The 13,124-nt window shown below is 44.2% G+C and overlaps 1 protein-coding gene across 1 annotated transcript in view; it reads left to right on the top strand.

The window, feature by feature from the left end:
- PHLPP2 (PH domain and leucine rich repeat protein phosphatase 2) overlaps positions 1–13,124 on the top strand; it is a 75,104-nt gene that overhangs the window by 7,925 nt on the left and 54,055 nt on the right. The window contains exon 2 of the mRNA XM_038754446.1: positions 5,927–6,195. Coding sequence (XP_038610374.1) covers positions 5,933–6,195 — 263 coding nt within the window. The 5' untranslated portion in view covers positions 5,927–5,932. The remainder of the gene's footprint in view (positions 1–5,926; positions 6,196–13,124) is intronic.

A 13,124-nucleotide genomic window follows, 5' to 3' on the forward strand; every position in this document is an offset into this window, starting at 1 on the left:
CAAACAGGCAACCGTTGTGGGCTGAGGCTAGGTGCGGTGAACCCCACGCGAAAAGCCACCTTAGGTAGATGAATGGTCATACCCTGGGCCAAAAGCATTTCTAAATGCAGTGGAGTGCCTCGTAATCTTCCAGGTGGGAGATGGATGAGGCTTTGAACATAAGGGAAGTTTGTCTTGAGTGTGTTAAAAGCTTCTTCAATCAACAATTTCCCTGCCTTTAAGAATTTAGGAACAGTTACCCATTTATGCGTGGGTGTTATTTAACTACTTACCACATTCATTTTCGGGACTCTTCTACATTTAGGATTTAGGAAACTGAGGCAAAATCAGGAAACTTGCCCAAGATCACACCGAAGGCAAATGGTAGAAGCCAGGGCTGGAACCCACATCTCCTGAGCCCCAGACCTGTGCTCTTTCCACTAGGCCTAATAGATTGTTATTAAAAAAAAAAAACAAATCCTAAATGTGAAGAGTCCCGAAAATGTATGTGGTAAAATGGTGAGAATACACCATTTTCTCAAGTGAATAGATCTAATATTGTGTAGTATCCTTGATTCGGGAGATGGAGGTCCTTTTGTCTTAGAGTCAATCGAGGTTGGACTCCAAAAGTTTATGGAATTATAAGCATATGATCTCGAGAAGGCATATGAAACAAGTCAAGCGGTATCCCCAGAATATCAGTTCTAGAGCCATTATAATTCAATATGTTTTTGAACAATCTGTATGAAGGCGTTTGATAGTATGCTCAGCTCATTTGCAAATAACATTAAATTGGGTGCGATTGCTCATATCTTGGAATAAAGTTCAAAGTGACACTGCTAAAAAACCCCAACCAAAATTGAATTAAATTGGAACAAATCCAAGTAAATGCAAGAAAGAGCAAGTAACATGGATGCAAGCTGGGAAAACACTAACCAGGCACAAATATCTTATGACTTGGGGATCGTAGTGGACCGTGGGCTGACCTAAACTGGAGAAGCAGCGTGGCTTAGTGGCTGGGTTCTAATCCCGGCTCCGCCACATGTCTTCTGTGTGACCTTGGGCAAGTCACTTCTCTGGGCCTCAGTTACCTCATCTGGAAAATGGGGATCAAGAGTGTGAGCCCCATGTGGGGCAGGGACTGTGTCCAACCTGATTAGCTTCTATCTATCCCAGCACTTAGAACAGTGCTTGGCTCATAATTAAGTGCTTAACCAGTCCCATAATTATTAGACACTGCTGGCATATAATAATGATGGTATTTAAGCAGTTCCTATGTGCCAAGAATTGTTCCAGGTGCTGGGGTAGATATGAGGTCATCATATCTCCCTTCTAGGTCTCCATCCACTTGGAGGGCTCCTTGTTCCCTTCCTACTTCTCTCGCACCTCTCCCTGATCGGCGGAACAGGGTCAAAGCAGAAATTTTCCTCTGCGGATTTCCGTTCACCTTTCCTGTATTGTAAATATGAAAGGAGAGTTGCAGATTACTTAAAGAGGTTCCTTTGCATCTTTGCCTTCTAGAAACTGCTTTAAACCCTAAAAGGTTTCCTCTCTTTGTCACCGGTTATCTTATTTCCTTGTGGATAAACTTGTGTAGGCACAAAGTGCTCGGTTTTTGAAATGATCTCGGTCTCCGATTGCCATGTCGAATGGTACTTCCACTGCCCTCTGAGATGTTTTTAGTTTTAACTGGCAGTACTAGAAGCAGAGGCATTTCCAGCTGTCAGCCGGCACTTTGGACTGTGGAAGTGGAGACTCCCGAGAGGAAGGAAGTGCTAGAAAATAGGGGTTCCTTCTGCAGTTTGGGAGCAGTACAAACTCTCATGCTAGGTTTTGCTACAAGGTTTTACTTTGCTTCACTTTTATACACCGTCTGAATTAGTTTGGTAGGACATGGTACATCCAAATTCAGACTTTGCTTTAAAATGATACTTATGTTTCTGTGATAAGTTATGATCTGTCCTATATCTATCAACCATACTTATAGAGCCTTTACTGTGTGCAAGAAATTCCATATCGCAATCCTTACTAGGTTTTAAATCCACTATAAGTTATAGAAAACTATTTCATTGATTATCAGGTCTTAATCAGAGAAGCAGCGTGGCTCAATGGAAAGAGCACGGGCTTGGGAGTCGGAGGTCATGGGTTCAAATCCCGGCTCCGCCGATTGTCAGCTGTGTGACCTTGGGCAAGTCACTTAACTTCTCTGGGCCTCAGTTACCTCATCTGTAAAATGGGGATTAAGACTGTGAGCCCCGCGTGGGACAACCTGATCACCTTGTATCCTCCCCAGTGCTTAGAACAGTGCTTTACACATAGTAAGCGCTTAACAAATGCCATTATTATTATTATTATTATTATTCTTAATGGCATTTGTTAAGTGCTTACTATTACTATTATTAATAATAATAATAATAATAATAATCGATGGACCCTAAGGGCTAAACCATTGTGCTCTTTCACTGGCTGATGACACACTTTCCTGCCCATTTCCCCCCCATGGATATTTAGGAGAAATTTTTGAGAAATTTGAGAAATTTTTCTTTGACTTAAGCCATATAAGCATAATAGGCCTTTTGGGTTTTTTTTTTAGGCCAGATATAGATTGGATGCATAGAGTTTTAGGGGTTTGCCTAAATTAACTGATTTCTGCCCCACCCTCGACTTACGGTTCTGACCTTCCAGGGCCGCTAAGCCGGGGGGCAGCCAGGGCTGAACGAGGATGGGATGGGGGACAGATGGTGGAGACGGAGCAGCTGTTTTAAAAAATATACATAAAAGTCATAAGAACAGAGCAGCTGCAGGGGATTTGGGAGTGCGAGAGAATGACAGGTTTGAAGGAAGGGGGGAAACAGAAAAGCCGTGGGCCAGGAACTGGGGCCGAGAGGGAGTGAGGAAGGACTGGGCTAGGTATTTACCTGGGGAATCCCAGATTGCCAAGATCCGCCCTTTCCTCTCCATCCAAACCGCTACCCTGCTAATTCAAGCTCTCATCCTATCCCGTCTGGACTACTGCACTAGCCTTCTCTCTGATCTCCCATCCTCGTGTCTCTCTCCACTTCAATCCATACTTCATGCTGCTGCCCGGATTATCTTTGTCCAGAAACGCTCTGGGCATATTACTCCCCTCCTCAAAAACCTCCAATGGCTACCGATCAATCTGCGCATCAAGCAGAAACTCCTCACCCTGGGCTTCAAGGCTGTCCATCACCTCGCCCCCTCCTACCTCACCTCCCTTCTCTCCTTCTACTGCCCAGCCCGCACCCTCCGCTCCTCCACCACTAATCTCCTCACTGTACCTCGCTCTCACCTGTCCCGCCATCGACCCCCGGCCCACGTCATCCCCCGGGCCTGGAATGCCCTCCCTCTGCCCATCCGCCAAGCTAGCTCTCTTCCTCCCTTCAAGGCCCTACTGAGAGCTCACCTCCTCCAGGAGGCCTTCCCAGACTGAGCCCCTTCTTTCCTCTCCCCCTCGTCCCCCTCTCCATCCCCCCGTCTTACCTCCTTCCCTTCCCCACAGCACTTGTATATATGTATATATGGTTGTACATATGTATTACTCTATTTATTTATTTATTTATTTATTTTACTTGTACATTTCTATCCTACTTATTTTATTTTGTTGGTATGTTTGGTTCTGTTCTCTGTCTCCCCCATTTAGACTGTGAGCCCACTGTTGGGTAGGGACTGTCTCTATGTGATGCCAATTTGTACTTCCCAAGCGCTTAGTACAGTGCTCTGCACATAGTAAGCGCTCAATAAATACGATTGATTGATTGATTGATTGATTGAATCCGCAAACGTGGAAACGTGAGCAGAAAGTGATTTCTGCCAGACCGAAATGAAATCTTTTTGAAACAGAGTTAAATAGAGAAGACCCCCCCAAACCGCAAATATAACTTTAAAAATTTTAAAGGTTTTTTCTAGCACTTCCACTACCAAAATAATTTGTTGACATTCATTCAGTCAATCTTTATTGAGTGCTTACTGCATGCAGAGCACTGTGCCAAACTCTTGGGAGAGTACAGTACAACAATAAGCAGATACATTCCCTGCCCACAATGATCTTACAGTCTAGAGGGATTTACAAATCCATGATGAATCCACTGTCATTAGTAGAATTAACATGGGCCTTGGAATGTGGCATTTGGAAGATTGGGTCATTTTCAAGTTTTCCAGCACTGTGCCAAGCACTTGGGAGAGTACAGTACAACAATAAGCAGATACATTCCCTGCCCACAATGATCTTACAGTCTAGAGGGATTTACAAATCCATCATAAATCCACTGTCTTTAGTAGAATTAACATCGGCCTTGGAATGTGGTATTTGGAAGATTGGGTCATTTTCAAATTTTCCATAAGCATATATATCATTTTTGGCCAAAGCGAGTACAGTGGCAAGTGCCGCGAACATAAACCGTGACCACACAACAAGGCCCAGTCTCTGTGCATGCTCAATACTGCCGGGATGGAGATCCAGCATTGGCCTTTTCAGGTATTCACACACCATGGATAAATTTTACTGTGGCCAAGCGGTCGGCGGCAAGACAGACGATGTCAAGGCACGGCGAGTAGTTAGAGGAGCAAAGTGAGCAGGCCGGGGAAAACTGGCTTCCTGACAGTTTCTCGCATTATTTGACCTTGCTGCGCTTACGCGATCGGTGATAAGCTTCTCTGGGTAGCATATGTTGTTAAATGATAAAACAGAGACTTTTCTGGTCTAGGAGTAAATAGGGTTTTTGTCTGTGTTTTTTGTTGTTTCCTGGGCAGTGGGAAAATACCAAATAGTAGGCGAATGATACCATCCCCTGTTTAGTTGGAGAAGAGTAAGGGAAAAGACTTGCTTTCTGTGGTGGATTTCTCTTGGCCATGAGTGATGATCCTTCATGAACTGGAATGTGCCAGGTGGCTTATTTGGAGTAATCTTTTAGGTTGTGGGGGGAAATTTTAAAACATAGGAATGGAAGAGGAATACAGCTAGTGGAAGTCCCCTTGGGTATTAGTCTCCTGTTGACTAGTGCTGCTGTGTTTCTCCATTGATGCCCCTCGTTAAAAGTTGAAATTGGCATTGTGTTTTATCTTCCCTTATTTGATTTGGAGTGTCTATCATCACTGTACATTTCCCAGCATGAAGTGCAGTGCTAAATGCACCCCCTAAATAGGATGATTGAGTGTATTAGTCCAATTTGGTTAGTTGCAAGTGTGAGCTGTTGAAACTAAGGAAGGTTGGATCAAAACTGTTATATAAGGATGATATTGGAGGAAGAGTGGTGTGATGAGCTAGTTTGGTTCCATGCAGCCTGCAGTTGCTCAAATAACGTGCTGTGTCGAGTTAAATTGAATGAACAGTTTACATGGGGCATGCTAGATGCTGGAATCCGACGGCACCGATGATTCCTGATTTGTAAACCAGTGCACATTCAAGGTATTGAATACTAGTGCTTTTGTTGTTGTTGTTATATGATGTGGAAGGGCAGGGCAAGGCCCTGCTCACCAGGTATCCTTTTTGTGATTCTGTACCCTCGCGAAAATATCTAGGAATCTACCTGGTTGGTGGCTGTTTCCTGGGCCTGCTGTTGTTGCTACTCTGCACCCCCCTCCCCACTATTTTATTTCCAACTTGCCTGAAGTCTCTTGACTACCCCAAGATGCTGGTGGGCAGGAAGAGCCCCGAAATGCTAACTGTCAATCAGGCAGACATACTAAAGCCAGAGTTCTCAGAGCAGGCCTGGAAGCTGAGACTAGAGGTATGAGGATCCAGAAATTTTGTCCCAACTCCGCATAACGCAATCCTCCCTTCCCCTCCCCACCTCCGATGTTTGGGTTGCGCTAAGGAGGTTTAGGAAAAAAATATTATTTTCTACTGATCTTTGTAGAGATTTGCTTGAACTCTGTGGAACCCTCCAAAGAGTCAAACAAATGATGGTTTTCGTTCTGTGTCCCGTAGAGGAATATGAAACGCAGTGGAAGCAGAAACTGCTTGAACAGAAGAAGTAGGTTTGGCTCCCGAGAGAGAGATTGGCTGAAAGAGGACGTGAAAAGAGGCTGTGTCTACCTTTATGGCGCGGACTCTGCCACCACAATGGCCACTGCTGCTGCCACCTCATCTTCTGACTTACATCTGGTCCTTTGCGCGGTTGAAACCCCAGCATCAGAGATCTGCACTGGAGAGGGGCGGGAGAGCCTCTTCTTACAGCTTCATGGAGACCTGGTCAGGTAAGAGCTGGTAATAATCTTAGCTATGAAAATTCCATCAAGTCCTTCTTTCCGGAAGGTTAATATGGCCTAGGAGTATTTTTGATTATGGAATCATTGGACCCCATAGCAAAATGCGTGTTTTTATCCATTTGCCTGCCTGATCCTAGGATTCATGGCCTGGAACTGTGTATGTGATGTGAAATCCTGTTAGTTCGACTTTCACAACATTTCTAGAATCCGCCCTTTCCTCTCCATCCCGACTGCTGCCCTGTTGATCCAAGCACGCATTCCCCGCCCCTACTGCATCAGTCTCCTTGCTGACATCCTTGCTTCCAGTTTCTCCCCTCCCCAGTCCATATTCACTCTGCTGCCGGATCATTTTTTCTGAAAAACTTCAGTCCATGTCTCCCCATTCATTCATTCATTCAATCGTATTTATTGAGCGCTTACTGTGTGCAGAGCACTGTACTAAGCGCTTGGGAAGTACAAGTTGGCAACATGTAGAGACGGTCCCTACCCACCAATGGGCTCACAGTCTAGAAGGGGCTAGACTGCCTAGACTGCTAGACTGAGAAGCAGCGTGGCTCAGTGGAAAGAGCCCGGGCTTGGGAGTCAGAGGTCATGGGTTCTAATTCCGGCTCTGCCCCGTGTCTGCTGTGTGACCTTGGGCAAGCCACTTCACTTCTCTGAGCCTCAGTTCCCTCATCTGGAAAATGGGGATGAAGACTGTGAGCCCCCCGTGGGACAGCCTGATCACTTTGTAACCTGCCCAGCGCTTAGAACAGTGCTTTACACTGCCCTCCCTGTGCCCATCCGCCAAGCTAGCTCTCTTCCTCCTTTCAAGGCCCTACTGAGAGCTCACCTCCTCCAGGAGGCCTTCCCAGACTGAGCCCCTTCCTTCCTCTCCCCCTCTCCATCCCCCCCATCTTACCTCCTTCCCTTCCCCCAGCACCTGTATATATGTATATACATTTGCACATATTTATTACTCTATTTATTTATTTATTTATTTACTTTACATGTACATATCTATTCTATTTATTTTATTTTGTTAGTATGTTTGGTTTTGTTCTCTGTCTCCCCCTTTTAGACTGTGAGCCCACTGTTGGGTAGGGACTATCTCTATATGTTGCCAACTTGTACTTCCCAAGCTCTTAATACAGTGCTCTGCACACAGCAAGCGCTCAATAAATACGATTGATTGATTGATTTACACATAGTAAGCGCTTAATAAATGCCATTAAAAAAAGGGGGGGGAGACAGATAACAAAACTGAACCTCCGGTGGTTGCCTATCCACCTCCTCAGCAAACAGAAACACCTTACCATTGACTCTAATGCTCTCGATCATCTCTCTTTTTCCTATCTAACCTCTCTGTTCTCCTACTACAATCCAACCCACTCACTCCACTCCTCTAACCCCTTGCCCGTGATTTTTCCTCAGGCCCGGAACTCCTTCCCCCTTCATATGTGACAGTCCACCCCTCTCAAAACCCTCCCCAAATCACATCTCCTCCCAAGAGACCATCCCTTAATAAGCCCCCTTTTTGTGGTATTTGTTAAGCGACTGCTTTGTGTCAAGCACTGTTCTAAATGCTGGGGTAGATACAAGGTAATCAGATTGGAAACATTCATTCAATCGTATTTATTGAGCGCTTACTGTGTATAGAGCACTGTACTAAGCGCTTGGGAAGTACAAGTTGGAAACAATCCCTGTCCCTCATGGGACCCATAGTTTAAGTGGGAGGGAGAAGATGAATTTAACCCATTTTGCGTTTGAGGAAACTGAGATACAGGGAAGTTAAGTGACTTGCCCAAGGTCACACAGCAAGCAACTGGCAGAGCTTTGTTTGTGTTATGGTATTTAAGTGCTATGTGTAAATCAGGTTTCTAAGCGCTGGGGTGAATACAAGTCAATTAGGTTGGACATGGTCCCTGTTCCGCACGAGGCTTACAGTCTAAGTAAGCCGTAGAACAGGAGAACTGAGGCACAGAGACGTTAAGCGACTTACCTGAAGTCAAGTAGGAAGCAATTGGCAGACCCGAGATTAGGATCCAGGTCCTCTGACTATTCACCCCACATCACAATACATATGTAAATATTCTTATATTCTACTATTTCCCCTATCACTAATCTGTTTTGACGGCTGTTTCCCCCGTAGACTGTGAGCTCCTTGTGGGGAAAGGTTGTCTACCAAGTCCGTTGTACTCTCCTAAGCTTTCAGTAAAGTGCTCTGCACTGAATAAGTACTCGAGAAATACCACCAATTGATGGTATGAAAACTCCTGATAAATGTTTTTATTGTGCTGGAAGTGTCAATCTCTGTTAGAAATATAAATTCAAAGCCTGAGGAATAAACAAACATTTTTGGGAGAGAATAATTTTTATATGACTTGATCAGAAGTAGATAAATTCTTTATTCCATATCTTACTAGGTTTTAATTACTGCTATTGTTTTTTTTCTCTCCTTTGGTGGCATATAAGGCTAAGCTCTTAAAAAATTTAGCATTGATAAAAGCCATCTTGCCAAATTTACGGGACGGTACGTCACCTCCAAAGAAAAATCCCCTTCTCAGAAAGGTAGGAGGTAGCTCTTAAAACAAAAAGAGATCAGAGCCCAACTAATGGAGGTAGGGAAGAGACAGACCTGCATGTTAAACCTGGAGAGATGGGAATGCTATATCTGCTTGCTATTTGAATGTGCCCTGATAGCGTGAGGAAAAAATTTTAAGTTGTGTTTTCCTGTGAATTAAGGCTGTTTGTTTTAATGATGTGATGGGCTAATGACGAACCCATTCAGGTGCTCGGGCTAAGCATTCCAAGCATCCTCAGTAATAATCGTAATGATTATGGCATTTGTTAAGCACTGACTATGTGCCAAACACTGTATGTAGTACCAAGGCAGATAAAAAGATAATCAAGTTGGATCCGGTCCCTGTCCCACAGGGGGCTCCCATTCTAGAGGAGAAGGGAGAACAGGTATTGAATTCCCCATTTTACAGATGAGGAAACTGAGGCACATAAGTTTAGTGACCTGCCCAAGGTCACATAGCAGGCAAGTGATGGAGTCGGGATGAGAACCCAGGTCTCCTCTCTTCCAGGCCTGTGCCCCTTTCCATTAGGCCATGCCGCTTCCCTAGGTTGCCTGCGAGGGTCCAATCCCATGAATACCACACTGCCTTTCATTCAGTCGGATTTATTGAGCGCTTACTGTGTGCAGAGCACTGTACTAAGCTCTTGGGAAGTGCAAGTTGGCAACATCTAGAGATGGTCCCTACCCAGCAGTGGACTCACACTCTAGAAGGGGGAGACAGAGAACAAAACAAAACATATTAACAAAATAAAATAAGTAGAATAGCCAAGAAACTCTGGAATCTGTGTGCCTCAGCTGCCATACCATGCTGCCTCCATGACTTATCCTCCCCATCACCAAAGCTCATCCCATTACCAAGTTTGTCCCTGCATAATGTCAAGTTGGTAACTCTGACTGAATAATAATAATGATGGCATTTATTAAGCACTTACTATGTGCAAAGTACTGTTCTAAGTGCTGGGGAGGTTACAGGTGATCAGGTTGTCCCACGGGGGGTTCACAGTCTTCAGCCCCATTGTATAGGTGAGGTAACTGAGGCCCAGAGAAGTGAAGTGACTTGCCCAAAGTCACACAGCTGACAATTGGCGGAGCCGGGATTTGAACCCATGACCTCTGAATCCTAAGCCCGGGCTCTGAATCCCCTGAGCCACGCTGCTCCCCTACTGCCCACACCAAGTTTCATGGTAGTGGTTACTACATGAAGGCTGTGCTGACTCACATCAGGATTGAGATTGGCAGCTGTTCTTAGAGTAGAGCTGTCCTGATTGTGATTCCTGAGGCCATTACTTAAGGTTGCAATTTGGCATGGTCGATCAGTGCCAGTAGTTTGACCTCTAGTCCGATTTTGGCAGTGGTCCCCTAGAAGGTGGCTGAGCATCATCATCAATCGTATTTATTGAGCACTTACTATGTGCAGAGCACTGAGCAGAGGTCGAGGATCAGTCCCCTTGGACCATTGTGGCCCCAGGCCCTCTCTGCTGGGAAGGGGGTACCCTGAGCACAGGACAGGTCTGTGCCCCAGCCCTGCCAAGCAGCTGCTATCCCCGGGAAGCCGTCCGCAAGTTGAATGAACCTGCCGGCAACCTTTTCCCTTTTGTGTGCATAACCAGGAATGTACACAAAGAAGTAGGGCATCTCTCCCTCACTTCTTATTTGGAATTAGCTTTGCTCCGTCTGCTTTAACGGGGACAGTTGAGGAATTGAACATGTTCATGAACATAGCCAGATAGGGGCTTTGCATTTTCCCATCTCTTTGCCCTTTCGTTTGTGGCGGAAAATCTCTCTACGTAGTGGAGAGCTGCACAAAAGTAAGAACTGCGTTTTTGGGAGAGACTGATTAGTTTTAGAACTACTACCCTTATGTATTAGAATTTTTATAGAGTCATGGACACACATTGAGCTGTAGCATTCTGTACCGAACAAGGGAAATTCAGTCCCTTCTTTTGCCAGGGCATAATCTCTCTTTCTAGATTCAGAGATAATAGAATTTTTTAATAGAATTTCATTTTCCGTAGTTTGCAGATTTTGATGTTGTTGATCTCTCCTGGGCCAGAAGTTTCTGTTTCAGTAGAAGTTATATTTGAATTGAATGTTGAAGTCACATCTCGTCCAGGAGGTCTTCCCTGATTAATCTTCCATTTTGCCACCCTATTTATCACCTCGCTCCTTATAGCCATTTGAGTACTTCTGGCACCTAAGAAATGTGGGTACTCAGCCTTCCTCCTTCCTCCAGTAGCACCTACTTTAAATAATAATAATGATGGCATTTATTAAGTGCTTACTATGTGCAAAGCACTGTTAAATGATGTTCCTTACTCCCCCAAGCACTTAGTACAGTGCTCTGTCAGGGTAAGCATTCAATAAATACAAATGATTGAATATAATGATGACAAATGGAATCGCATGCCCCCCCGCCCCCCCGAATTGTTTACTTATTTAAAGCAGGGTGTAGTTAATGGTGAATAATTAAGATTTCTGTGTTCACGCTCTTAACCGTTGACACTTGTGGTGCCCAAATAGATTAGTTTGTTCATTTCAGGGTGAGATGCCTGTGGTACCCAGGGAGTTCAACATTTCATTTTGAAAGAAATATCCAAGATTGAGTGCATTGCAATAATAGGAAGATGAAGTAGAATTATTTTGGCCCTCGAGAGATTTAAAGCAATCTGAGGGATGAATTTGGTGGTATTTTCCCCATCACTTATCAGTGTGTATAGTAAAATGTTCCCGGAGGACCATTTTAATGGTACTGGGCAGAACTATTCTAGGATGGAACCAGTGTGTATTTTTATTTGTGTATGTTTATATATAATAGTAATAATGGCATTTGTTAAGCGCTTACTATATGCAAAGCACTGTTCTAAGTGCTGGATACACACACACACACATACGTACACACACACATATGTATATATAACTAGCCTTATCATTTCTGGATTTGGGGAGTCCTGTGTGTAGCTAGAGTACAAAAATAAATTTGTATTATTATTATCACTACTACTACTACTAATAACTTTGTGCCTACTCTGTACCATTCATTCATTCAATCATATTTATTGAGCGCTTACTGTGTGCAGAGCACTGCACTAAGTGCTTAGGAAGTACAAGTTGGCAACACATAGAGACGGTCCCTACCCAACAACGGGCTCACAGTCGGGAGCAGCAGGAACGCCAAACACTGTGCTAAGTGCTGGGGTGGATACAAGATCTTAAATTGTAGTATTAGACTGTGAGCCCCTTGTCCCAAATGGGGCTCACAGTCTAGTTAGGAGGGAGAACAGATAGATACTCCCCATTTTAAAAATGGGGAAACTGAGGCACAGGGAAATAAAGTGACTTGCCCATGGTCACACAGCAGTCAAGTGGCCAAGCTGGGATTAGTCCCCAGGCCTGGGCTCCTTCTATTAGGTCATACTGTTCGGTAAAGCAAACTGGTGGATACTTGTTTATGAAAATAATTGACGTTTCAAAGTGTTCCAGTTATTTGTCATTTAAACTCCCTGAGTGGTAAACAACTGACTAATGTAGTTTACTATGATTATTACCTTTATCTGAGAGGCTGAATCAACAACATATGAAACAGAGTTGATTGCTCTTTTGGACCTGTTGTAGATTTGGACTCATGCAGTGCCTGAAAATGACAACCCTCCCCCTCCACCCACCTTTAAGATGATTAGGGAGGCAGAGTAGCCTATAAATCCAACACAGGTTGGGCCTGGGTTCTCATTTTGCCCTGCCCGTTGTGTGATGACCTTGGGCAAGTTCATTGAACTTCTGAAAACCTGTCCCCTTATTTTAAAATGAGAATGAAAAATGCACCTCTATGTACTAAGGAGGTTGGGGTGTTGAATAAGATAGTATCTGTAAAGTGCTTTAAATGCTCAGAAGCAAAAGAAAACCTTCAAAAATGAGAAGGCATGAATTTGGTGATTCACAACTTTTATCCTTTTAAGATTTGGGTGTTTTCTGAAGGCGGTACAGAGAATGCAGCTGAGGTTTGATAGGTACCACCACTGATGGAGGGAATTTGAGATGGCTGTATTTTTCTGATTTGTAATTTTAGCAGCCCAAGGTTGGGTTCTCAATTACCAACCAGGAACATTTGGCGAACAGTGAAATTTACTCTTGCATAACTTGTGTATAGCCTTGCGGCGGGTATAACTTTAGAATACCTGCAGTAAGGGAAAGGTGCAGCTCTTGGCTGGACTCCATGAATGCTGCTGTTAAGCATTTCTGTATTGGTTGGCTGCTTTTATAGAAATTGCCTTGTATGCAGCATTAATGAGGGCTACACTAGATTTTAAGAGTACGTTATTCTGGGAAAGAAGCACCTCTTTGTCAGCCTTATCTTTTT

Source organism: Tachyglossus aculeatus, chromosome 11 (assembly GCF_015852505.1).
Source record: "Tachyglossus aculeatus isolate mTacAcu1 chromosome 11, mTacAcu1.pri, whole genome shotgun sequence".
Lineage (NCBI taxonomy): Eukaryota > Metazoa > Chordata > Mammalia > Monotremata > Tachyglossidae > Tachyglossus > Tachyglossus aculeatus.